This window comes from Oncorhynchus kisutch, linkage group LG14 (assembly GCF_002021735.2).
Source record: "Oncorhynchus kisutch isolate 150728-3 linkage group LG14, Okis_V2, whole genome shotgun sequence".
In the NCBI taxonomy this organism is placed as follows: domain Eukaryota; kingdom Metazoa; phylum Chordata; class Actinopteri; order Salmoniformes; family Salmonidae; genus Oncorhynchus; species Oncorhynchus kisutch.
Window position 1 is genome coordinate 41083669 of NC_034187.2, and position 27705 is coordinate 41111373.

At 43.6% G+C, this 27705-nt stretch overlaps 1 protein-coding gene across 2 annotated transcripts in view; it reads left to right on the top strand.

The window, feature by feature from the left end:
• The window catches only part of msrab (methionine sulfoxide reductase Ab), a 43048-nt gene extending 39934 nt beyond the window's left edge, over positions 1-3114 (top strand). For both annotated transcript variants that reach the window (XM_020500830.2, XM_031788408.1), the window contains exon 6: positions 146-3114. In XM_020500830.2, the coding sequence (XP_020356419.1) occupies positions 146-331 (186 nt within the window). In that variant the 3' untranslated portion in view covers positions 332-3114. The remainder of the gene's footprint in view (positions 1-145) is intronic.
• Positions 3115-27705: the final 24591 nt, after the last annotated feature.

Below are 27705 nucleotides of genomic sequence, written 5' to 3' on the forward strand. Positions count from 1 at the left end.
GTTGTTATGATTAGGGCATTTCCTGACCATGTAACCTGACTAATGCCTCAAAAACAGAATCTAGAATGTTTTCCTGGTCAGGAGGGAAATCTCCTGGCTCCGTTCATGATACCTTTCTTGTATTTTGACCTTGTGTCCATTTCAGGTGTTATCTGAGAAGGGCTATGGATCCATCACCACAGAGGTTCTAGAGGGCCAGGAGTTCTTCTACGCGGAAGACTACCACCAGCAGTACCTGAAGAAGGTCCCCAAGGGCTACTGCTGTCTGAAGGGGACCGGGGTGAACTGTCCCATCGGAGCTGAAGCAGACGATGACAAAGATGAGCTGTGAAAAGAGAGAGAGAGGGTAGAGAGAGAGAGAGAGAGAGAGAGGGTAGAGAGAGAGAGAGTGGATTGAATACAAGGTGGGTTTTTCGCAGATCTGAGTTTGTCGCTATCCAGGTGGAAATCATGCTTTAAAATTTTCCTGCTTCATATAGTCTCTTTATGGCCAAGTTAGGAGACTTGTTTGGACAATCTTGACTTTCTATAAACAATCAGCAGTAGGTATGGGTTGAAACATGTTTCCACTCCCTAAAGTGTTTCTGAACTCGCTTAGCATTGTGTTAATTTGACTAATTGGCTAAATAATTTCAAAAGTATTTAGCAATCTGTATGAACTCTATTGTATACAATGATAATTGTATTTTCTCATTTAAATTGAAGTGTTGCAGTTTAATATAGGTCACTTTATTATTATATTGGTGCATGATACCATGAGACCTCTTTGTATGCGAGGCTGAAGTACTGATAGAAATCCACAAGATGGCAATAGATACCAACAAACTTAACCTCTCAACAAAACAGCTTCAGGATTTCATTCCATCCCACTCAATGTGACATCCTCACCCTTTAGGGCTATCTTCCATTAAGAGAGAGATTAGTAACCTTTCCTTAGAAGGGATTTGCACATTGTGGTAGATTTTTTTACATGTTTGTTGGAATCACATCAGTTTTGTCTCCTTCCATTGTCTCATTGCTCAGAAACATACACTGAGTATATACCAAACATTAGGAACACATTTCTGATATTTAGTTGCCTTCAGAACATCCTCACTTAGTCAGGGCATGGACTCTACAATGTGTCGAAAGCATTCCACAGGGACGCTGGCCCATGTTGACTCCATTGCTTTCCAAAGTTGTGTCAAGTTGGCTGGATGTCCTTTGGGTGGTGGACCATTCTCGATACGCACAGGAAACTGTTGAGCATGAAAAACCCAGCAGCATTGCAGTTCTTGACACTTCTCCCATACCCTGTTCAAAGGCACTTAAATTTTTTTGTCTTGCCCATTCACCCTCTGAATGGCACACATACACAATCCATGTCTCAATTGTCTCAAAGGCTTAAAAATCCTTCTTTAACCTGTCTACTCCCCTTCACCTACACATATTGAAGTGGATTTAACAAGTGACATCAATAAGGGATTATAGCTTTCACCTGGTCAGTCTATGTCGTGGAAAGAGCAGGTATTCATTATGTGTTGTATACTCTGGCTTATGTGTGAGAGCATCCCTGGTTTTCAACTAAACAAAATCAAATCAACGTTTATTGGTCGAGTACACAGTTTAGCAGATGTTGTAGTGGGTGCAGCGAAATGCATATGTTACCGGCTCCTAACAATACCGTAAAATGTTTTTTTTAAAGCATACAGGGCCTCCCGAGTGGTGCAGTGGTCTAAGACACTGCATTGCAGTGTTAGCTGTGTCACTAGAGAACCTGGTTCGTGTTGAGGCTCTGTCGCACCCGGCCGCGACCGGGAGACCCATGGGGCGGTGCACAATTGGCCCAGCATCGTCCAGGTTAGGGAAAGGTTTGAGCGGCAGCGCACTAGCGACTCCTGTGGCAGGGCGGGCGCAATGCACGCTGACACGGTCGCCAGGTGCACGTGTTTCCTCCGACACATTGGTGCGGCTGGCTTCCGGGTTAAGCGGGCATTGTGTCAAGAAGCAGTGCAGCTTGGCTGGGTTGTGTTTCGGAGGATGCACGGCTCTCGACCTTCGCCTCTCCCGAGTCCATACGGAGGTTGCAGCGATGGGACAAGACTGTAACTACCAATTGGATACCACGGAATTGGGGAGAAAAAAGCACTATAAATCAAGAACATTGGGACAAAGCCAATTAATAACCTAAATAGCATCGTAACAGTAATCAAAATGCAAACTATACGCATGTACACTGGAAGATTTTAGACAAGATATGCTATACTGAATAAAAATATACATGCAACAATTTCAAATATTTTACTGAGTCACAGCTCATATAAGGAAATCCGTGAATTGAAATAAATTAATTAGGCCCTAATCTATGGATTTCACATGACTGGGAATACAGATGCATATCAGATGCATAATTTTTTCACGCAGGAAAAAAAGATAAAACGCGTAAAAAAAACATCTTGCTGCGTTTTGTAAAAACAGATCTAAAATGCTTCCAATTGTAATTTATGCTCGTTATCAGACTGATTGTGTGCTTCAGTTGCACTTCTAAACTCTGATGTGTAGCTTCTTTTAAAATGCTAGATTAACTTTAAGCAAAACATTAAGGAAATGTAGCTGGCTTTCTATTATAGCTCTGAACATTAGAAATATGATGGCCATACATAGTTATGCAAAAAATACCTTGCCTTTTCATTGTAAGCTCATTTACTTGTGTGGCTGCTAGCCAAACAACGTTGCACTTCTATTGTCATCTGATGGAAATGAAGCTATTTTATGTTGAATGTGTTGCACTAATGTATTTTCTGTAAAGGAAAACTGTAGTTGCACGTCCCTTTTCACTCTATTGAAGCAAATAAAAACACAGTTGACTTTCAATATAAAACGTGACCGCTGTCACCTGCTCCTGCTTTCTACTGTTGTGCTATTTGCAAACAAACACGTGACTGGCTCAACTGTGCTGGGGAACTAAGTAAGCTTCATAATGTAAAATAATGTGACGGATAAACATGAAGTATGTGATCTTTATCTCCTAACGTATTGCACAAGTTGACTGCAGGTATTTACTTAAAAAAATAGCTACAAATATGAAATGTGTCAAATGTATTGAAAAACTTCAAATAAATATTTTCAACAGTATTGAAAAACCATCCCGTGGCTATTTCCAAATACCCCAGTATACAGTATATGCAGAATACCGCCCAAGCCTAGTATGTTTAGCAGTAGGTATATTAGAGTAAGCTATGCCAAGAATCCAGTATATAAATAAATATGTATAAATGTATATGTATATGCATAAACAGTATAACTAAATATAAAGTACAGTCATACAAAATATTTGAATGAGCTACAGTATGTCAGGAATGCAGTATTTAAATACTCAGTGTGAAACAGGAAGTGTCCAATGGTTCAATTTCTCTATGAAATGGGACAGCAGAGTTGGCTGTGTGGGAGTGTGTGTGAATTTGTGTATGTGCGTGTGTTTATGAGTATGAGGTGTGTGTGTGTGTGTTTTGCATCACCTGGTAGACGGCTAGTGATGGCTGTTCAACAGTCTGATGCCTGGTAATAGAAGCAGTGTTATAGTCTCTCTGTCTTGACACTGACGCGCCTGCACTATCTCTGTCTGCGCCGAGTGAACAGTCCGCGAGGTCCTTAATAATCTACAGAGTGGCCATTAAAGTTGACATCCGCGATAGGCGAAACAAATGTGCCCCTAGGCGCATTTGTTATTGTTTTTGTTTTGAGGAAATGAAAATCCAGCATGGTGGTAAAATAAAAACGTAGTTTTTAGTTTTTGTTCTATCGCGTGTACAATGATGTGCAATGTGTCACTCCCTGGCCATAGAGAGGCTTTTTATTCTCTATTTTGGTTAGGCCAAGGTGTGATTAGGGTGGGCGTTCTATGTAATTTTTTCTATGTTTGTATTTCTTTGTTAATGGCCGGGTATGGTTCTCAATCAGGGACAGCTAGCTGTCTGTCGTTGTCTCTGATTGAGAACCATACTTAGGTAGCCTTTTCCCACCTTGTGTTTTGTGGGTAATTATTTTTCTGTGTGTGTTTGTGTGCACCTCGGTTGCGTCACGGTCTTTGCTGTTTACCTGTTGGTACACATACACACACATACACACGGATACACACAACAGTGCCTAAAGAGAGAGACACAGACCTTTCTACCAGTGGCGGTCAGTGCCATTTAGATAAGGGAGAATTTTAAAAAAATATTATGAGCATGGCCTTATTTCTATTGAATATTGAGAGTACAGAGTAGTGCTTTAAATTGCACACATGGCGAACATAAGCCACCCCGCACACAAAACAAATGCCCCAAACACGGGGACTCAAACAGTCGGGAGAAAAGCCCACGAACGAAAAACACGTCAACCTCAAATGTGCACAGTAGCAACACAAAACAATCCCGCACAAAGATCAGGCGGGCCTACCGGTAAATGAAGCCCGACCAATCAGCCTAAAACACAAAACAGGTGAAACCAATAAACTGAAAGGGGAAAAGGGATCAGTGGCAGCTAGTAGGCCGGTGACGACGACCGCCGAGCGCCACCCGAACAGGAAGGGGAGCCACCTTCGGTAGGAGTCGTGACACTGTCATTCATATTCCCTTCACCGAGATCAATGTAACATCGATATGTTTAGGCTACTACATGATACTCACATGTTTCCTATATCCATCATAAGGTTGCTACAACCTAGCCTATGAATGAAAGTTTACAACAGAAGTCCATAGGTCGAGAGAAGAATGTGAGTAATCAAGGTGACAGGCAATGACACATTCAATAATGCCTTGCACACTCTTGCCAGCATCTAGCTGATCTAGAATGTAATCATTTGTCCAATAATGGCATACAAGAGTTTCTATTGGACAAATTCAGGTATGTTTATCACCGTTTTGTTCCGTTTGTTTCTGTTGAAGAAACGTTTTTCAACAGAATCAGTGAAATGAATACACCCCTGATCACACGCAGACAGTTCATTTTCATAGCAGCCACATACAAATAGCACAAGCACTTTGCGTGTTGTATAATTCCTTCTCACATCTACACGCACTCCTCCTCTCACCTTTCCCTTCGCTTGTGGACTTTAGTGCACAACACATCAGCTCTCTGTGACCAGGTGAAAAAAACGTTTCCAAGCCAAACCTTCATATCATAACCGCTACACACAGCCTACATTGTTGTCACCATATTAGCTAACGTCATTGTCAACATTCAGTGCATTCGGAAAGTTATTCAGACACTTTGACTTTTTCTACATTTTGCTACATCCATTTTGTTTTATTCTAAAATGGATTAAATTAATTGTTTTCCTCATCAATCTACACACAATACCCCATAATGACAAAGCGAAAACAGGTTTTTAGAAATGTTTGCATAATGAAATACCTTATTTAAGTGTTCAGACCCTTCCCTTTGAGACTTGAAATTGAGCTCAGGTGGATCCTGTTTCTATTGATCATCCTTGATATGTTTCTACAACTTGATTGGGGTCCACCTGTGGTAAATTAAATTGATTGGACATGATTTGGAAAGGCACACACCTGTCTATATAAGGAGATGATTTGTGGACTACAGGAAAATGAGGGCCGAGCAAGTCCCCATTCCCATCAACGGGGCTGTAGTGGAGCAGGTTGAGAGCTTCAAGTTCCTTGGTGTCCACATCACCAACAAACTAACATGGTCCAAGCACACCAAGACAGTCGTGAAGAGGGCACGACAAAACCTATTCCCCCTTAAGAGACTGAAAATATTTGGCATGTGTTCTCAGATCCTCAAAAGGTTCTACAGCTGCGCCATCAAGAGCATCCTGACTGGTTGCATCACTGCCTGGTATGGCAACCGCTCAGCCTCCGACCGCAAGGCACTAGAGAGGGTAGTGCGTTTCGGCCCAGTACATCACTGGGGCCAAGCTTCCTGCCATCCATCACCTCTATACCAGGCGGAGGAAGGAAGGCCCTAAAAATTGTCAAAGACTCCAGCCACCCTAGTCATAGACTGTTCCCTCTGCTACCGCATGGCAAGCGGTACCGGAGAGCCAAGTCTAGGTCCAAGAGGCTTCTAAACATCTTCTAGCCCCAAGCCATAAGACTCTGAACATGTAATCAAATGGCTACCCAGACTATTTGCATTGCCTGACTCTGTACCCCCTGTATATAGCCTCGCTATTGTTATTTTTCTGCTGCTCTTAATTATTTGTTACTTTTATTTGTATATATATATATATATGTGTGTGTGTATATATATATATATATATATATATTGTTTTGGGGGGTGTATTTTTCTTAACTTTATTGTTGGTTAAGGGCTTGTAAGTAAGCATTTCACTGTAAGGTGAACTACACCTGTTGTATTAGGCACATTTGATTTGATAAGATCCAACAGTTGAAAGTGCATGTCAGAGCAAAAACCAAGCCATGAGGTTGAAGGAATTGTCCGTAGAGCTCCGAGACAGGATTGTGTTGAGGCACAGATCTGGGGAAAAGTAGCAAAACATTTCTGCAGCATAGAACACAGTAGCCTCCATCATTCTTAAATGGAAAAGTTTGGAACCACCAAGAATCTTCCTAGAGCTGGCAGCCTAGACAACCTGAGCAATCGGGGGAGAAGGTTCTTGTTCAGGGAGGTCGATGGTCGCTTTGACAGAGCTCCAGAGTGTGGGGGTCGGGGTGTTTTTCAGCAGTAGGGACTTGGAGACTTGTCAGGATCGAGGGAAAGATGAACGGAGCAAAGTACAGAGAGATCCTCGATGAAAAACTGCTCCGGAGTGCTGAGGACCTCAGACTGGGGTGAAGGTTCACCTTCCAACAGGACAATGACCCAAAGCACACAGCCAAGACAATGGAGGAGTGGCTTTGGGACAAGTCTCTGAATGTTCTTGAGCAGCCCAGCCAGATCCCGGACTTGAACCCGATCAAACATCTCTGGAGAGACCTGAAAATAGACGGAGCTTGAGAGGATCTGCAGAGAAGAATGGGAGAAACTTCCCAAATACAGGTGTGCCAATCTTGTAGTGTCATACCTAAGAAGACTCGAGACTGTAATCGCTGCCAAAGATGCTTCTACAAAGCACTGAGTAAAGGGTCTGAATACTTATGTAAATGTGATATTTCTGTTTGTTTTTTTATTCATTTGCAAAAATGTATAAAAACCTGTTTTTGCTCTGTCATTGTGGGGTATTGTGTGTAGATTGATGACGGGAAAAAACTATTTAATCCATTTTAGAATAAGACTGTAACATAGAAAATTTTGGAAAAATCATGGGGTCTGAATACTTTCCGAATGCATAGTAGCTAGCCATAGCCAGCTAGCGAACATAGCATCCCTCTCTGCTTTATCCGGGTGTTTGAGTAGAATAAACTAGCTGCATTTGCTAGCTAAGTAAGTGAAAGCAATTTTTTTAAATTACATACATCTCTCTCTTTCTTCTCCTTCATTTTTGAATAAATACATTTGTTCGAAACTGTTGAACTATTGTCTTTCTCTCTTTTTGAGTCAACTAATCCACATTTTATGCAGTGCAGTGTTATCTGGCTGTAGCTTATGCTTTCAGTACTAGATTAATTATCTGATCCTTTGATTGGGTGGACAACATGTCAGTTCATGCTGCAAGAGCTCTGATTGGTTGGAGGACATCTTCCAGAAGTTGTCATAATTACTGTGTAAGTCTGGAAGTGGGTGAGAACCATGAGCCTCCTAGGTTTTGTATTGAAGTCAATGTACCCAGAGGAGGACGGAAACTAGCTGTCCTCCGGCTTCGCTATGGTACTACCCTACAGAGTGCTGTTAAGGCTTCTGTAGACCTTCATTGCAAAACATTGTGTAAATACAATATTGTTGATCCATCCTCAGTTTTCTCCTATCACAGCCATAAAACTCCAACTGTTTTAAAGTCACCATTGGTCTCATGGTGACATCCCTGACCGGTTTCCTTCCTCTCTGGCAACTGAGTTAGGAAGGACACCTGTATCTTTGTAGTGACTGGGTGTATTGATACACCATCCAAAGTGTAATTAATAACTTCATCATGCTCAAAGAGATATTTAATGTCCGTTTTTTTTTATCCATCTACCAATAGGTGCCCTTCTTTGCGAGGCATATGAAACCTCCCTGGTCTTTGTGGTTGAATCTCTGTTTGACATTAACTGCTCTACTGAGGGACCTTACAGATAATTGTATGTGTGGGGTATTGAGATGAGTTAGTCATTCAAAAATCATATTTAACTCTATTTTTACACAAAGAGCAACTCATAATGTGACTTGTTAAGCACATTTTTTTCTCCTGAACTTATTTAGGCTTGCCATAACAAAGGGGTTGAATAGTTATTGACTCAAGGCTTTTTTATGGCGATTTTGGAGCAGTGGCTGGCTTTTTTATGGCGATTTTGGAGCAGTGGCTTCTTCCTTGTTGTGCGGCCTTTCAGGTTATGTCGATTATAGGACTCGTTGTACTGTGGATATAGATACTTTTGTACCTGTTTCCTCCAGCATCTTCATAAGGTCCTTTGCTGTTGTTCTGGGATTGATTTGCACTTGTTTCACCAAAGTATGTTCATCTCTAGGAGACAGAATGCGTCTCCTTCCTGAGCGGTATGACGGCTGCGTGGTCCCATGGTGTTTATACTTGCGTACTATTGTTTGTACAGATGAACGTGGTACTTTCAGGCATTTGGAAATTGCTCCTAAGGATGAACCAGACTTGTAGAGGTCTGTAATTTATTTTCGGGGGTCTTGGCTGATTTCTTTTGATTTTCCCATAATGTCAAGCAAAGAGGCACTGAGTTTGAAGGTAGGGCTTGAAATACATCCACAGGTACACCTCCAATTGACTCAAAGAAGCTCAGAAGCTTCTAAAGCCATGACATCATTTTATGGAATTTTCCAAGCTGTTTACAGGCGCAGTCAACTTATTGTATGTAAACCTCTGACCCACTGGGATTGTGGTATAGTGAATTCATAAGTGAAATTGTCTGTGAACAATTGTTGGAAAAATTACTTGTGTCATTCACAAAGTAGATGTCCTAACCGACTTGCCAAAACAATAGTTTGTTAACAGGAGTGGTTGAAAAACAAGTTTTAATGACTCCAACCTAAGTGTATGTAAACTTCCAACTTCAACTGTAGCTATTTTGGGAGCTATTTATCAGTCATATATCTTGGGGATAGAAGCTGTTTAAAAAGCCTGTTGGTGTCAGATTTGATGTACCGGTACCTCTTGCTTGGCAGCAGCAGAGAAAATAGTCTTTGTCTTGGGTGGTTGGGGTCTTTGACTGCCTGATAAAGAGGTCCTGAATGGCAGGGAGCTCGGCCCCAGTGATGTTGGGCTGTCCACACAACCCTTTGTAGCACCATGTGAACGAGGGCCGTGCTATTGCCATACCAAGCAGTGATGCAGCCAGTCAGTATGCTCTCAGTGGTACAGTTGTAAAGCCTTTTCAGGATTTGAAGACCCATGCCAAACTTTTTCAACCTCCTGAGAGGGAAGAGGCACTGCTGCAACTTCTTCACGACTGTGCGTGTGTTAGGACCATTTTAAGTCTTTAGTGATTTGGACACCAAGGAACTTGAAGCTGTCTACCTGCTTCACTGCCGCCCTGTCGATGTGGTTGGGGGCGTGCTCGCCCCCTCCCCCGTTTCCTGTAGTCCATGATCAGGTTCCTGGTCTTGCTGACGTTGAGGGTGAGGTTGTTGCTCCGTCACCACACTACGAGGTCACTAGCCTTCTCCCTATAGGCTAACTCATCGTCGCCGGTGATCAGGCCTACAATCCTTGTGTCATCAGCACACTTGATAATTGTGTTGGAGTCGTGGGTGAACAGGTAGTACAGGAGGGGACTAAGCACACCGCCCTGTGGGGCCCCTGTGTTAAGGGTCAGCATGGTGGAAGTGATGTTGCCTACCCTCACTACCTGGGGTCGGTCCGTCAGGAAGTCCAGGATCCAGTTGCAGAGGGAGGTGTTCAGACCCAGAGTTCTTAGCTTGGTGACGAGCTTGGAGGGGATAATGGTGTTGAACGCTGAGCTGTAGTCAATTAACATTATTCTCACGTAGGTATTCCTCTTATCCAGGTGGGTGAGGGCAGTGTGAAGAGCAATTGAGATTGCGTCATCTATGGATCTGTTGCGGTGGTATGCAAATTGGAGTGGGTCTAGGGGGGGCTGGGATGGTGGAGTTAATGTGTGCCAGCCTCTCAAAGCACTTCATGATTACAGAATTGAGTGCTACAGGGCGGTAATCATTGTAGCATGAAGCCTTAGAGTTCTTAGGGACAGGGATGATTGCGGTCATCTTAAAATGTGGGGGTTAAAAATATGCCTGCCAGCTGTTCTGCGCATGCTCTGAGAACGCACCCTGGAATACCGTTGGGCCCGCGGCCTTACGGGTGTTGACCTGATGAAAGACCCATCTCACGTTGGCCCTGGAGAGTGAGATCAACCAGTCCTCTCTGTCGGTGACGTCCCTCACACCCGGCTCGATGTTGTTGTTGTCAAAGCGTGCATAAAATGCATCGAGTTCGTCTGGTAGAGAGGCATCTTTGGGAAGATCATGTTTTGGTCTTCCTTTGTAATCCGTAATTGATTGTAGCCCCTGTCACATCCGGCGGGTGTCGGCACCGGTGTAATATGATTCCACCTTATTCCTATATTGTCCTTTTGCTCATTTAATAACTCTGCAGAGGTCATAGCGGGCCTTCTTGTACTTATTATTGTCTTCGGCCGTAGCATCAGGGTTGTCTACGATAGGTCTGTGTGCGGCAGCCCTGCTCTTTAGTTTAGCGCCAACCTCGGTGTTAATCCAGGGCTTTTGATTGGGGAAGCAGCGAACCCTCAGCGTGGGTACAACATCGCCAACGCATTTTCTAATGAAGCTGGGGACGGAGGAGGTTAGATCGTCTCAAAACATATTCCAATCCTGTACTTCCTGTTTTAATTTCTTGTTGTAAACAGAAAGCAAGAGTGCATAGTCATGATCTGATTTACCAAATAGTGGACGAGGGAGTGCCTTGTATGCTTGCTTGTGGGTAGAATAGCAGTGGTCTTGCAACCACAACAGTACACTAGATTCGACCCTCGTTCTGAACAGCCCTACTTCTTCATTTCTCAAAGGAAAAACATCAACCAATTTCTAAAGACTGTTGACATCTAGTGGAAGCGATAGGAACTGCAAGCAAGTGCCTTAGAAATCTAGATCCCCATAGAAAACCCATTGAAAAGAGAGTGACCTCAAAAAAAATAATTCCTGGATGGTTTGTCCTTGGGGTTTTGCGTGCCAAATAAGTTCTGTTATACTCACAGACATAATTTTAACAGTTTTAGAGACTTTAGAGTGTTTTCTATCCAAATGGACCAATTTGTGCCCCCTACCCTTAAGAAGTTTTAAGCGCCAGCTTGTTATTTTTATTGTCTTGAGGTGGAATGTATACAGCAGTTACGATAACAGCTGAAAACTCCCTCAGAAGGTAGAAGGGTCAATATTTGACCGTCAGGTATTCCAAGACGGGTGATCAGTGGATCGACACTTACACCGCGAAAAATGTATTTGTTAAAAACTGTTAAACTATTGTCTTTTTCTCTCTTTGAGTCAACGACTCTCCACATTTTATGCACTGCAGTGCTAGCTAGCTATAGCTTATGCTTTTAGTACTAGAATAGTACTAATTCTAGTACTAATTCTCTGGTCCTTTGATTAGGTCGACAACATGTCAGTTCATGCTGCAAGAGCTCTGATAGGTTGGAGAACATCTTCCGGAAGTTGTCGTAATTACGGTTTAAGTCTATGGAGGGGGGTGAGAACCATGAGCCTCCTAGGTTTTGTATTGAAGTCAATGTACCCAGAGGAGGACGGAAACTAGCTGTCCTCCGGCTACACCATGGTGCTACCCTACAGAGTGTTGGTGGGGCTACTGTGTTTAAGTCAATTGTTTGGTGACGTGAATATATTTAGTATAGTTTTATCTAAAAAGGATAACTTTTTTAATGTTTCATATTTTTATATGAAACAGAGGGGGATGGTCCTCCCCTTCCTCCTCTGAGGAGCCTCCACGGCTGTCTACCCAAATTCTAGTTACACCCTCCAGTTCACCCAGACACACACACACACAGTCATACACATACTGAAGTACTCACACTTTCATACAGACTCACATCTCTACTCAAACACTCATGCATACCCTCCAAAGAGTAGAGAAGAGAAATCTAGAGAAAGCTCTTTGGGTGACCGCAGCAGACAGATTTCACCCTGCTCTAGTTTTTCCCCCCCTCCCTCTTTCTCTCTTTGTGTGTGTCACTTCCTGACACCTGTGTGTAGGTGGACCCGACTGGGGTGCAGGTGCACGCTCTCTGCTTATTTTACGCTCTCGGGCTTATTTTAGTATTGGGCCACAGATTTTTGCATGGGTCTGCATGTAGCTCTCTGTCTCTCTATGCGAAGCGTTTGAACGATGAGGATATGAACTATGCCCGCTAGCTCAGAGACATATGTGGTCGGGCTGGCTACCTGTTTGTTAGCGTCTGTACTTGTCTGATAACCTATGATAAAGCAGCCACACACACACACACACAAAGAAGACACACACACATGATTTTAATCACACACTGTTGTAGTTTCAATGTCGGTGTCTCAATGAGGCCAACAGCATGCTACGGCAGCACTGTTGATTGTTTTCCACACTGTGAGTTACAGTTTCTCTGAGCCTTTGGAGGGTTCAGAGGTCGTGATTGGCTGTGTGATGAATGCTTAAATGTATAGGGTACTGAGGCTTTATTATAGTCAGAATTGAAGGATGTGTAGTTTGAGTAGATGACCCTGTTCACTTTGGGTTGAGGGGAATTGCTGTAAGCAGTAGGATGGGCAGGCCAAGAGTTTGACTGGTGATATTGAGGCAGCCATTGTAACAGCCAAACTGTCCAGGTGCAAATGTCTCTCTCTCTCTCTCTCCCTCTCCCTCTCCCTCTCTATCACTCTACCTCCCTCCAGCGATTTCACCCCCACCCACTCTCTTTCTGTATCTCTCTCTCTCTCTCTGTCACAGACACTCACAAGATGAAGACACTCAGCAGTTATTTCTGGGTTTCCTGTCTCTTGGTGGCTCAGGCTCACAGGTGCAGGGTGCCAGCGAGTTGGGCCTCCAGCCAGGCCTAGTGGAGCACGTGCCACTGGGGCCAGAGAGAGTGACACGCCATACACTGCCCCCCCGAGACCATCCGTGTGTGTGTGGATGGGTGAGTACGAGGGTGTGTGTGCGAGTTTGTGCATGCCCTTGCTCGAGCTTGCGTGTGTGCACGGGTGCGTGTACCCATGTGCGTGACATGCTCATGCGTGTGTCCGTCTGCATGCATGTGTGTGTACATCTCCTTTTGTGTGTGTACACCTTCATGCATGTGTGTATTTGTGTGGAGGTTGTAGTGCTATCTCCACGAGTTCAAAGGTCAACCATCCCAAAAAAGGAGGCAGCTTGTAAAAGCCACCAGGCTAGGCCACCGGCTCCTCCCTCGCCCCCGGGCTGCAGATGCCCAGGCCCACACAACGGTGCGTTTCTTGGGGCGACACAGAGGGCCCGCTGTGCTCCGGAGCTCCAGAGCTGTGACGCTCCGATTAAGACCCGGCGTGCCGGACGGACGGAGAGGGGACGCAAAACACATCTGGCATCCACGCACACACACATGCACACACGTACATACACACTCAGCCACACACACGTACATACACACTCAGCCACACACACATACAAGCATAGTCACACACACACACTGACACACGCGCTCATATACGCATTCACGCACACACACAAAACAGGACATAGTCAGAGAGGAGCTGACAACACAAGCGGAAGAGTGGAGATGAGCAGCGAGGCTGTGTGTGTGTGTGTGTGTGTGTGTGTGTGGGGCAAGCTTTGTGCTCAGTGCATATAGTAATGGCTCCATGACTGCCATGGCATGTCTAATCAAATGGAAAAACTGGTATTTATCGATAAGGAATGATAATGGTGCATCTGAGGTGGGTCAAGATGATATAGCCAAGCTTTGTCAGGTGCACATATAACCGATTGTTTGTCCCTTTCCAAGTCTGTACATCATGTCGCTGTCGGACAAAAAACCTTCGCAACTGATTTTTTTGCCCAATTAAATGTTTTCAAATGTATTGAAAGCAGTAACTCCTCTGAATGCACTCTGAACCATTTCATTACTCTAGGACCAAGAAGTGGTAATTGTATGTTCGAAGACGTTGTGCTTTTGTGAATTTATGTCTTTAAATAGGTTCTAACTTAGAATGTTCTAATAAAGTGACGAGGCCCTCGAAGCCGAGTGTTTGGAGGATATATTGGCACAGGTGTTGTTAGGTCCGAGGCGAAGTCAACTGTCGACAAACTGTGCCAATATATCCTCCAAACACCGGCTTCGAGGGCTTTATCACTTTTATGCAACGCGTTACCAACATATTCCAATAATGATTGACACACTTTCAATTTATTTATACTAGTTCATCCTTCCACAAGATATAGTCGCAACACAAATCTAGGGTTGCTACCCAAGCTGACTGGTCGTTCGTTCTATCGGTTCGGTTGCTAGAGACGCGACCCAGTCGTTCAGTCTTTTTGTTCTGTATCTATCGTTCATTCTAAATGTTCCATTGCCATACTGGCTGGCAACGTTCTTATCCCGTGCTTGCTAGCTAGCCAACTACGGCTAATTTACAATCACGTCAAAAAAGTGCAGCCAGAATCACAGCAAAGTGGTTGCATTTGCATTTGTTTATGCTGTTTTCTCGTGACATTTATTTGGATACATCTATAACAATGAGCTAAATCATCAGGACACTGTTGTTCAGAGGAGCTAGCCAACAACACAGTTAAAACAGTCACTTCAAACTGAAGCTGGAAAGACTGCAAACTAGCCGCACTTCGTTTCCGTTGACCTTTTTTCAACAGACATTGTTTTGTATATACAGTATCCATACAAATTATGCCAGCTGTTTCGTGATTTTGACTGCCTGAGAAACGCTGCCTGCTTGTCTGTCTCATTCCGACTCAGGACACGTTCATTACTATGGGACAGCTGGAGATCGAATTTGAATATTGAAACAATGTTGCAAATGTCTGAGAGACAGACAGCGAGGTTTATACACATCTCCGCTGTTGAAAGCTAAATGTCTAGATGCTTTTTATATTGGAGATCAAGTTTATAAATTGCCTGGCTGGGCTGATGAGACAGTGGATTGCGCAGTCAGATGGAACCGAGTAAAGCGGCATTTTAACGTCATCGATCTTGCCGGCGGTAACTTGTGGAATAGACACCGACTGGAATGCGGTTTTAACCAATCAGCATTCAGGATGAGACCCACCCATTGTATAATTAGTATGACCATCTCTTCAGAGTGACCTCCGTTCCCTCTGAATGACAGTCAGAATATCATTACCAATGGTTCCCATTCCAACTGCCAACTGCCTAGGGGTACCATCTCTTAATTATAGTAATAATGTTGTCCCTTTCATTCAATTCAATTCAAATAACTTTATTTTCCCGTGTGGGGTTGTGTGGAGTTTTGCATAAAAATAATAAATAGCAGACAATCTAGGACAGAGCATACAGTACCAAATTGCTGTTAGCTATAATAACATCTGTGGTGTATTGAAGGGCTGAGCTCGAGGCTTATACCGTTGTGTTTTGATTCACAGGGGTGTGCAGCAGGGGTGCGTGGGTGCACCTCTCTGCATTAGGGCTGCAGTCACAGTGCAGGACGCCACTAGCGGTGGCGGTTGGGACGGGGGCGGGAAGTGGGGGCAGCGGGGGTGCAGAGATGGAGCTGGGGCTCTGGTAAACAAGATTGCATCACTTCCCTTCTGGTTGTCAACCAACTAACTAGCCACTCCCATGTCGATGACTCATTTACACCTCCAGGTTCCTAGGTTGCCAGTTTCACCTCAAACCAAAAGTTGTTTTCCAGTGGGGAACCCCACCTAAAGGTTAGCCTCAAAGGACTGCACCTGGCAACCTGATTGGCTGATTGACCTTTCTTTGATTTGTGAAAACTAGTGGACTAATTTAATGAGACACCAAATGTATCAAATGTCATGTTCTCAGTCCCATTGCCATTGTGTGTGTGTGTGTGTGTGTGTGTGTGTGTGTGTGTGTGTGTGTGTGTGTGTGTGTGTGTGTGTGTGTGTGTGTGTGTGTGTGTGTGTGTGTGTGTGTGTGTGTGTGTGTGTGTGTGTGTGTGTGTGTGTGTGTGTGTGTGTGTGTGAGAATGACACATTGCAGAGGCATACCGGCAGGCTCTTTGTGCCCAGCTTTGGACTCAATAAAGGCCCATCTGGACACAATAGGGCCTGTCTGAGGCCTCCTGTCCTGTGACTGTCCTGTCTCGGACTGTGTCCAAACGCCATGAGCTTTGAGCCTGTACACCACTCCATCCCAGTGAGCACAAGACATTGAAAAGACGTCTTTTCAGTGTCTTGTGCTCATCGGGATCCTTCTCTCCACTAGCTAAAGACAAAGAGACAATCTTATGTACCAAAAGGAAGCCATGGGGGAGTTGCCCCAACTCTCTCCCCCAAGAGTCTGACTGTGAATGTTAAGTTTATCCGTTGAGCTAGGTATGTTTGTGTCATTTCAAATGACACTGTATATTTTCTCCTTGGTTACTCTTTCGTTGTTAATGATTCTAACCATAACATCTTTCTATTGCCATCAGCCACTCTCTTAACCAAAGTATAAATAGACCTTAAACGAAGCTGGACTTATTTCAGCATTTATCATGACACTATCAGAAGGTGTTAAGTGACACCATTTTTTTATTGAATATTAAAACATACAATCTACCTGAAGTGAAGCCGCTCAACATCCACATCACATTAAGTGACAATACTTACAGTTTCACGAAAATAGGACACATACTTACAGTACCAGTTAAAAGTAGGGTTATTCTTAATTGTCATTATTTTCTACATTGTAGAATAATAGTGAAGACATCAAAACTATGAAATAACACATATGGAATCATGTTGTAACCAATAACGTGTTAAAGTAAATCAAAATATATTTTTGCCTTGATGACAGCTTTTGGCATTCTCTCAGGGGAATCCTTTTCCAACAGTCTTGAAGGAGTTCCCACATAAGCTGAGCACTTTTTGGCTGCTTTTCCTTCACTCGGTAGTCCAACTCATCCCAAACCATCTCAATTGGGTTGAAGTCGTGTGATTGTGGAGGCCAGGTTATCTGGTGCAGCACTCCATCACTCTCCTTCTTGGTCAAATAGCCCTTACACAGCCTGGAGGTGTGTTGGGTCATTGTCCTGTTGAAAAACAAATGATAGTGGGACTAAGCGCAAATCAGATGGGATGGCGTATCGCTGCAGAATGCTGTGGTAGCCATGCTGGTTAAGTGTGCCTTGAATTCTAAATAAATCACAGACAGTGTCACCAGCAAAGCACCGCCACACCATCACACCTCCTCCTCCATGCTTCACAGTGGGAACCACACATGCAGAGATCATCCGTTCACCTACTCTGCGTCTCACAAAGACACGGTGTCAAATGATTCCAAATGTCAAATTTTGTCCAAATGATGTCCATTGTTTGTGTTTCTTGGCCCAGGTAAGTCTCTTCTTCTTATTGGTGTCCATTTTCTTTGCAGCAATTCGACCATGAAGGCCTTGTTCACGCAGTCTCCTCTGAACAGTTGATGTTGAGATGTGTCTGTTACTTGAACTCTGTGAAGCATTTATTTGGGCTGCAATTTCTGAGCCTGGTAACTCTAATGAACTTATCCTCTGCAGCAGAGGTAACTCTGGGTCTTCCTTTCCTGTGGCGGTCCTCATGAGTGCCAGTTTCATCATAGCGCTTGACGGTTTTTGCGACTGCACTTGAAGAAACTTTCAAAGTTCTTGACATTTTTCGGATTGACAGACCTCCATGTCTAAAAGTAATGATGGGCCATCATTTCTCTTTGCTTATTTGAGCTGTTCTTGCCATAATATGGACTTGGGTCTTTTACCGAATAGGGCTATTTTCTGTATACCACCCCTACCTTGTCACAACACAACTGATTGGCTCAAACACATTAAGAAAGAAGGAAATTCAACAAATGTACTTTTAACAAAGCACACCTATTAATTGAAATGCATTCCAGGTGACTACCTGATGAAGCCGGTTGAGAAAATGCCAAGAGTGTGCCAAGCTGTCATCAAGGCAAAGGGTGGCTACTTTGAAGAATCTCAAATATAAAACATATTTTGATTTGTTTAAAACTTTTTTGGTTACTACATGATTCCATATATGTTATTTCATAGTTGTGATGTCTTTTTTGATGTCACTATTGTTCTGCAATGTAGAAAATATTGAAAATAAAGAAAATCCCTTGATTGTGTAGGTGTGTCCAAACTTTGGCTGACACTGTATAAGTAACGGTCTTTGCGTCAGTCCTTCCGTTTTCTCTACGCTAAGTCACACAAACACACACACACACACTAGCTGTGCTAACTCTGCAGATTTTAATCTCCTGTTTCTTTGAATTGCATGATATGGTTCTGCTTCCTGATAAGAGCTATGGAGTGGTAAAGATAGTTGGTGGAGATGGTGTGTGTGTGTGTGTGTGTGTGTGTGTGTGTGTGTGTGTGTGTGTGTGTGTGTGTGTGCGTGTGCGTGCGTGCGTGCGTGTGCGTGTGTGTGTGTGTGAGCGCGTGCACACAAGAGGGAGAGAGAATGAAAGAAGAGAGATTCAGGAGGAAACCATGTTTGACACTTCTCCCATGCAGCTGCTCCCAAACACCCACACTCTTCCTGTTGGAGTGTGTGTGTGTGTGTGTGTGTGTGTGTGTGTGTGTGTGTGTGTGTGTGTGTGTGTGTGTGTGTGTGTGTGTGTGTGTGTGTGTGTGTGTGTGTGTGTGTGTGTGTGTGTGTGTGTGTGTGTGTGTAGGGCTGCTAATGGATTTGTACATGGCTCTACATTGATACAAACTTACATACTTTTATGTATCGTATTATTTTTCTCATATGTAAATACTTTGTCAAACTGTTTTTTATCCACACTATGGTGTTGGAATAATACTTTGAAATTGTGAAAATTATGATAATGCGCGTTTAGTGTCAGAGTTGTTTGAAAAGACGGCCTGAAATTTCTGCCTGTTTTGGTGGGATGGAGTTTTGGCCTTCCATGGTGACATCACCAGGCAGTAAACTAGTTAATAGACCAATAAGAAAGATAGATCCATACCTGTCTGCCAATAACAACTAGTTTTCCCCTCCCCACTCAGACCACTCCCAGACAGTCCTAGCAAAATTCTTGCTCGCGACACTGCTCTTTGCTTAGAAGCCATCTTTGTTTATTTTCTATTTCGATAAAAATAGCTGCATTGGACCTTTTAAAAATATGTGGAAAAGACATTGTGCTACCTGATACCATTCAGTAACCTATTTATGACTGAGAACAGCCACAGAGATATGAATAAGTCGACTAAACCTTAACCCCCTGTAGCTCCGTGAGGCTCACGCTACGCAGCAGGATTGTCAAACAAAACTGGCCTCAAAAAACATCCGGTGGTGGCAGCTTGGCCTGACAGCTTGAGGATGGAAAACGTTAAGGTGAGTGTGTGACCACACGCGTACACACACACACACACTCACACACCTATATGTGTGAACCCATCCTCCCACTGCGTAGGTAGGCGCCCCAGCTCATTGAGGGTGGAAGTGACTAGTGGTTGGTGGACTAGGTATAGATGGTTCAGGACAAACAGTGATGTTTGTTGTGGTGAGTTGTTTCCATTGTACATATACTGCTCATCAGCAGCGACAGCTCTAGATATGACTGGTCACATCCGAATGAACTGACTGGCTTGTTCATAAGCAGCCAGACCTCTCCATTCAGGCGAAGCTTGGGTTGGGACCTTACTTGTGCTGAGAGGGTCTTACTTGACCTGTTTTTCAACACACACTACACACACACACGTGCAAATACACGTCTGCGTGCACACACATGCGCATACTCACCAGCATACATACACAGTGGGCAAAATAAGTTACTAATATATGAATTACACATAAATGATGAATGACTAATATTACTGGCTAAAACATCATTCAGACGTAACCATTAAGCATGCCCGTGTCTTATGGTGTTCATGTTGCATTACCATCCAGTGTGAGTTCAATGGGTTCTATGGTGTTTATTCGGAAAGCGAAGAGCCTATATGATAAGCAGGGCTAGCATGTTGTCCGTGGGGCCGTTCTTCTTTTCAGTCTTTCTCTTGCTCTTCAAGGCCGTGTGACAACAGAACATGACAGGGAGAGTGTGAGCTGTGGTGAGCCACAGACCAAAATAACTCTAGTACTTGTTTTATAAAAACCCATGTGCACCCACCCACACACAGATGCACACACAGATACACAGACACACACATAGCTAAGTTACACGCGCGCAAGCGCACACACACAAGTGCACACACAGTTAGACGCATGCACACACACACACACACACACACGTGTACACATACAGATTCAAACACACAGTTACACGCATGCAAGAGCACACACACAAATGCACACACCGTTACACGCATGCACACACACACACGTGTACACATACCGATTCAAACACACAGTTACACGCATGCAAGTGCCCCCAGAGAAGAAGGCCTCTTGTTGGGCTGATCAGTGAAGATGGTGGGAGAAGCTCCATATACACTGACTATACAAACATGAAAAACACCTGCTCTTTCCATGACATAGACTGACCAGGTGAAAGATATGATCCCTTATTGACGTCACTTGTTAAGTCTACCTCAATCAGTCTAGATGACGTGGAGACAGGTTAAAGAAGGATTTTTAAGCCTTCGAGACAATTGAGACATGGATTGTGTATGTGTGCCATTCAGAGGGTGAATGGGCAAGACAAAATATTTAAGTGCCTTTGAACGGGGCATGGGAGTAGGTGCCAGACGCACGGTTTGTGTCAAGAACTGCAATGCTGCTGGGGTTTTCACGCTCAACAGTTTCCCGTGTGTATCAAGAATGGTCCACTACTCAAAGGACATCCAGCCAACTTAACACAACTGTGGAAGCATTGGAGTCAACATGGGCCAGCATCCCTGTGGAACACTTTCCACACCTTTTAGAGTCCATGCATACGATACCAATGTCTGTTCTTTTCTACCTACAAATGATTTGCAACCATCACAACAGGATATTGTACCACACCTGCATTGTTATTGGTTGCCGGGGAAAAATGGACTGTGTTTTATGGTTGAGTGACAGCGCCTGGTAGCCCTTCCTCTCTGTGGTTAGCATGCTATCGTGATGCACAGTATGTGTGTGTGTGTCGGTCGAGGGCCACCCTGTTGCCACAGCAACGGCACCTGGCTGAGTTAGTGTGGGCGGAGGGAGGACGAGCGGGGGGGGTGGACGGGTAGAGGGATCGACCCAGCCCACCTGTCAGCAGGCCCTGGCCACAAACGACTCTTTTTCATCCTCCCCGTGCTCTACCCTTCCCTCTGTCTCTGGCATCTCTCCGTGTGTCTACAGCCTGTCACGCATGTGGCCGACACACACTGACAAAATGTCCAGTATGTACACACTGACATAATGTCCAGTATGTACACACTGACATAATGTCCAGTATGTACACACATTCCACACGCATACACAGATTTACACAGATACTCACGCTCGTATGCTCATGCACACATTCTCGCAGCATGTGCACACACGCACATGCACATGTTCACAAGAGTGAAAAATACCTTCAGATTGTTAAACGTCCCTGACACGGTGAGGCTACTGCCTACATAAAGACTTGAAATCATTGGCCACTTTAATAAGTGGATCACTGGTCACTTTAATGATGCCACTTTAATCAGGTTTACATATCTTGCATTACTCATCTTATATGTACAGTATGTACTGTATTTTATACCATCTATAGCATCTTGCCTATGCCGCTCTGTCATTGCTCATCCATATATTTATATGTATATATTCTTATTCCATTCCTTCACTTAGATGTGTGCATTAGGTAGTTGTTGTAGAATTGTTAGATTACATGTTAGATATTGCTGCACTGTCAGAACTGGAAGCGCAAGCATTTTGCTACACTCGCAATAACATCTGCTAACCATGTGTATGTGACCAATAAGATTTGATTTGATTTGAATCCCCACCCACACACACACGTTCACACACACAAAAACATACCCAAGCTCCACACCCTTCTTAGTGACTGTGAGATTCCCACCATGGTTGCTCCCTCTCCCCCTATCTCCTCTCTCTCCCTCCTCTCTGTACCGTTATCCTAGCTCCATGTTCCTCTAGGAAGCACTGAATAAACCAGACCAGGGAAGCTAAAGCTGATCTTGGGAGGACCCAATCTTTCTCAGTACACAGTACAATAGGCCTGATGTTGACATGGGCTGTAACACACACACACACACACTGTGTCTTATCAATGTGAGTGGAGCTGCTTCCCTCTCAGTCAGTAACACCAGGTCTCCACCACCACTCCTAGTTCCTCTGACTGAGGAGAAAGAGGAAAGCCTTTCATCCTGTTGCCTATAAACCAAGGCCTCTTGTTTGGACAAGGCTAGAATCTCTTTGCCACACTTCCAGCTCTCCTATTCAACTCGAGGAAGCCAGAGGGATATCGAGGTTTAGACAAGGCCAGAAATTCCAATATGACTAACTGTTTGTAAGGAAGAGGAGTAGTATGAAGGATCGGAGGACCAAAACGCAGCGTGGTAAGCGCTCATGTTTTTTATTGAATAACGAACACTGAACAAAACAATTAAACGTGACATAAATCAAACCGAAACAGTCCCGTGTGGCACAGACACTAACACGGAAAATATACACCCACAACTCAAAAGTGAAACCAGGCTACCTAAGTATGATTCTCAATCAGGGACAACGATTGACAACTGCCTCTGATTGAGAACCATACTAGTCCGAACACAGAAATCCCAAATTATAGAAAAACGAACATAGACAACTCACCCAACTCACGCCCTGACCATACTAAAACAAAGACATAACAAAGGAACTAAGGTCAGAACTTGACACTGTTGAACTACGACGTGTGTTCCGTTAGCTTTTTTATTATTTTTTATTGCAGAACCAGAGGCCTGACCTTCTCAAAAGCTTATTTTTTTCTGATATACAATCTAGCTGAAGGGAGATACTCTACTGCTCCTCTCAATCTATTTTCTGAAGTAAATGCTAAATAGCACTTCATTTCTATGATTAACTCTCTCATCCTCTTTCGCTCTCTCCATATCTGTCTCTTTCTCTCTCCATCTCTGCCTCTTTATCTCTCTCTCGCTCTCTCCTCAGGGAGGAAGAGTGGCAGCTCCTGCAGGCACCCTGTCACGCTGGCATAGTGGCATCATTCTAAAACTGGTATTAGGCATTTCCTGCTGTGTCCGTTGGCGGGTGGAAATCTGTGTGTGTGTGTGTGTGTGTGTGTGTATGGGCGGAACGCACCTGGTCCGCGCAGCTGTGGGGATCCTAGCAGGGGGGAGATAGAGGGATGGGAGGAGACGAATGAGGCCCTGTGTGTTACTATGGGGCTCGGAGAACTCTGTCTGAGAGGGAGAGGTCTGTGTGAGTGTGCGCACATATCTGTGTGCTGTCAACTCTTACAAAAAAATATTTGTACTATTGTCTGGATTGCTTGTTTGAATTCATTAAATTCATAAAAACTAGTAAAGACACGATTTACTTTTTCTCAGCTTGGTGACAACATTTAAAAGCAATTGGTTTACCTGATGGGGGAGATCAGAAAGGGACTTGAATGCCAAGGGTCAGATGATGACATGATATAACAATATTGTTATTTTCTTATTAAAGTAGGGAGGGAACACAACATACTGTATGCTTTTGATCCCCTTGGCATCTCCATATTGTTGGCATTTTCACAATACTCTATCTCCATATTGTTGGCATTTTCACAATACTCTATCTCCATATTGTTGAAAAGGATTCCTCCCTGTTTTTCCTTTGAAATGATATTGGTCAGAGGTTGGACAACACAGTTTGGGAGCTTATGACAGCAGTAAAACCATCATAAGTTCAAACCATTACCTTACGAAATATTATTTAATAGTATATATTTTGGGGGGGGGGAACTCAGTCAGAGTTAGAATAATAGAATACATAAGGTACAAGTTAAAGGCTAGGGGAGTTAGGTCTAGATTCAATCCGGACTGCAGGAGATCCGCATTATAGTGCGATTGACATTTAAATTCAAAGTTGACATATGTCCCGCACAATTGGAAATTACCTTTAAATGTCAATGGCACTATAACGTTGATCTTCCACTGTCCAGAGTGAATTTAGCCCTTAGTTTGAGGATTGACTTGTTGTTAGTTGGGATGCAGTTGCAATTCTTAGGATCTTCTGCAGAGGGAGCAAGTCATCTGGAAAACAGGGAATACAACGATCACGTATCTCTACTAGTAGGTGTAACACACTTGACCTGGGATAGTGGTGCTTATTAAAGTGTGCTCAAGTGTTTAAAGAATAATGTGGGACACACACACATACACAACCATAGATTAGACATACACAAACATAGATTAGACACACACACATACACAAACATAGATTAGACACACACACACACACACATACATAGATTAGACACACACACACACAAACATAGATTAGACACACACAAACATAGATTAGACACACACACACACACATACATAGATTAGACACACACACACACACATACATAGATTAGACACACACAAACAGAGATTAGACACACACACACACTCTTACACAAACATAGATTACACACACACACACATACACAGACATAGATTAGACACACACACATACACAAACATAGATTAGACACACACACACACATACACAAACATAGATTAGACACACATACACACATACACAAACATAGATTAGACACACACACATACACAAACATAGATTAGACACACACACATACACAAACATAGATTAGACACACACACACACATACACAAACATAGATTAGACACACACATACACAAACATAGATTAGACACACACACACACATACACAAACATAGATTAGACACACACACACACATACACAAACATAGATTAGACACACACACATACACAAACATAGATTAGACACACACACACACACACATACACAAACATAGATTAGACACACACACACACATACACAAACATAGATTAGACACACACACACACATACACAAACATATATTAGACACACACACACATACACAAACATAGATTAGACACACACACATACACAAACATAGATTAGACACACACACATACACAAACATAGATTAGACACACACACACACACACACGGCAGCCCACCTGGATGTCTAGTCTATCAGTGGATGTGCTGGTTATTTGATAATAGTACGGTACGGTCAACATCAAACAGGCAGAGACGACAGGGCTTTCATTCACAGAGTCCGTTCATAATTATTCCAACGACCTCTATAGAAGATCTGCCTTCAAACACCAATCAATGCCCTTACCCCCTAATGTTTATATGCTAACTGTTTAGTCTTCTACTGATCCCAAGATGTCTTTTCAACGTGTTTTCAACCCAAAATATATATTTTCAACAAAACAAGGTGTATTTTCAACATCTTTGCTCATAAGGGCTAGCATAATGCTTTGTACAGAATTTAGGACAGCGACCTCTACTGTAAGGCTAATACTTTGTACTTTGTCCTTATACCGTTTATGATCAATAGTAAATGGAAATGTGATTCTTATCATGTCTGAGCTAGTGTCCTTCAGTATTGAAAACCTGTTCCAGGAATTAGGCCGGGATTGTAACCCCCCTGACCTCTACCTGACCTCTACCAAGGGTCTCATGCTATGGACCAGTGATGGTCAACTGGCTGCATGGAGCCAGCGGCCCCCACTTGTAGGCCCATGTCCCTTTTTTTTTTTTTTTTACTCAGTCGGGATATCAACTTACTGTTGAGAGTTAGAATAATAGAATACACAATGTGCAATGTCTAAATTTGGCTGTGCGCCAGCAAAAAAAATTTTGATTGGTGAATGAGTCTAGCGGCCAACTATATAAACTTGTAGTAAGCATGGTTGAATTACCAACCTGGGTGGGGCCTGATTATCATAAATTATCACGTTAAAAACTGCAAAAAATTTGCCTCCACCCTATGGCAGAATGTGAACAATTTCAGAAAAGTATCTGTAAAATTTCTCATTTTTCTCTCCTCCCCATAGAATTGCAGGAACTGAACTTTAAAAATGTCAAATGTTTCATCTTCGCTGTCACGAGAAGGGCCGCTAAAATGTTTTGCTTGTGTGTGTATGTGTGTGTGTAGTTTGTCATGATGGGTAGTCTCCATTGAAACCACTGACTTGTCCTCTCTTTCCTGCCATACAAAGCTATGACACACACACACACACTTCTCGGTCTAAAAGCCATTACCCTTCCACCTCTCCCTCCCTTATCAACCAACATCCCCACTTTTGTTTGTCTTACTTCGTTTGCTAAGCCCTCCAAATTGTTCCTAGTTGTTGTTTTTGTTATCGTTTGTTTGTTCCTCCAACGACCCTATAGCCTGAGTGGCCATATACCTCTGTCAAACTGACAAACACACACACACACAACCATCTTCTTCCTTATCTGTCTCTCGCTCTCTGTTAGGGCCAATCAGACACCTCGCTGGCTGCCATAGCCGGAGACACGCGCTAGTGACCCTCACTTCAATTAGCTCCTCCGCACGGCGCCCAATTTCACGGCTATATCCCCCCGCAAAGCCCCCACTAGGCTCCCAGCAAGGACCAACGCACCCCATCCATCACCTGCACCCTTTGAAGGGGACTAGGGGAGTGGGGACGGGGGTGAGGAAGGGGGCGTGCGCTGGCTGGAGTGACGGATTGCTCCTCAGATGGAGAGAGTGAGACTGGGTAATTTTGACCTGGCCTACAGGCTCTTATGAAGAGAGAGAGGTGGTTGGTTTTCACTACTGACTTCCTGTCCTGTGTGTGTGTGTGGATGCATAATGTGAGTGGTTTCATGTGTGTTCAGTGTTCACTGGGTTGGAAGTGTGGGGGTATGACTTTTGGTTGTGGATGGTGCGTGCGTGCGTGCGAGCGCGTGTGTGTGCGTGTGTGTGCTTGTATGCCCATGCTTGTACATTTGTGTGTTTGTACAAAGGTCCTGTGGTGAGAAGACAGGTCAGTGTTTGTTGAGTGGAGCAGTCAAAACAACAACACTATTTGACCAACTGTGAAGTCGACTGTTGTCGCCAGGCAGTTATTTTCGTTATTCTGTCTCTCTCTTATTCTGTCTCGCTGCTATTTCTCTCTCCCTTGCTCATAGGAGTCCTTAACTTACTCACATATTTATCCATGCACAGACACAGACACACACACACACTCATTTAAAACCCTTACTACTATTTATCCCTGGCATGCACTGGCGACCCATCATGCAGTGGCGACCCATCATTCAGGGCAGGTGGGGCTGTTTTGAGCCGTACCTTTTGTGCATGTTATTTTGACATATCAGTTTGCAAACAATGTAAAGAAAAATATTTTTTTTAATCATTAAGTTTCTAAAGCCGCATACGAACTTGGTCTCTTTTTTGCGGAGTGTTGGTAATGTTCTCTAGTAGCGCCGTGAGTGGGTAATGTTCTCTGGTTGCGCCGTGATTGGCTCATTGTTCTGTCACTCATGGGGACACTACGTCACCGCCAAA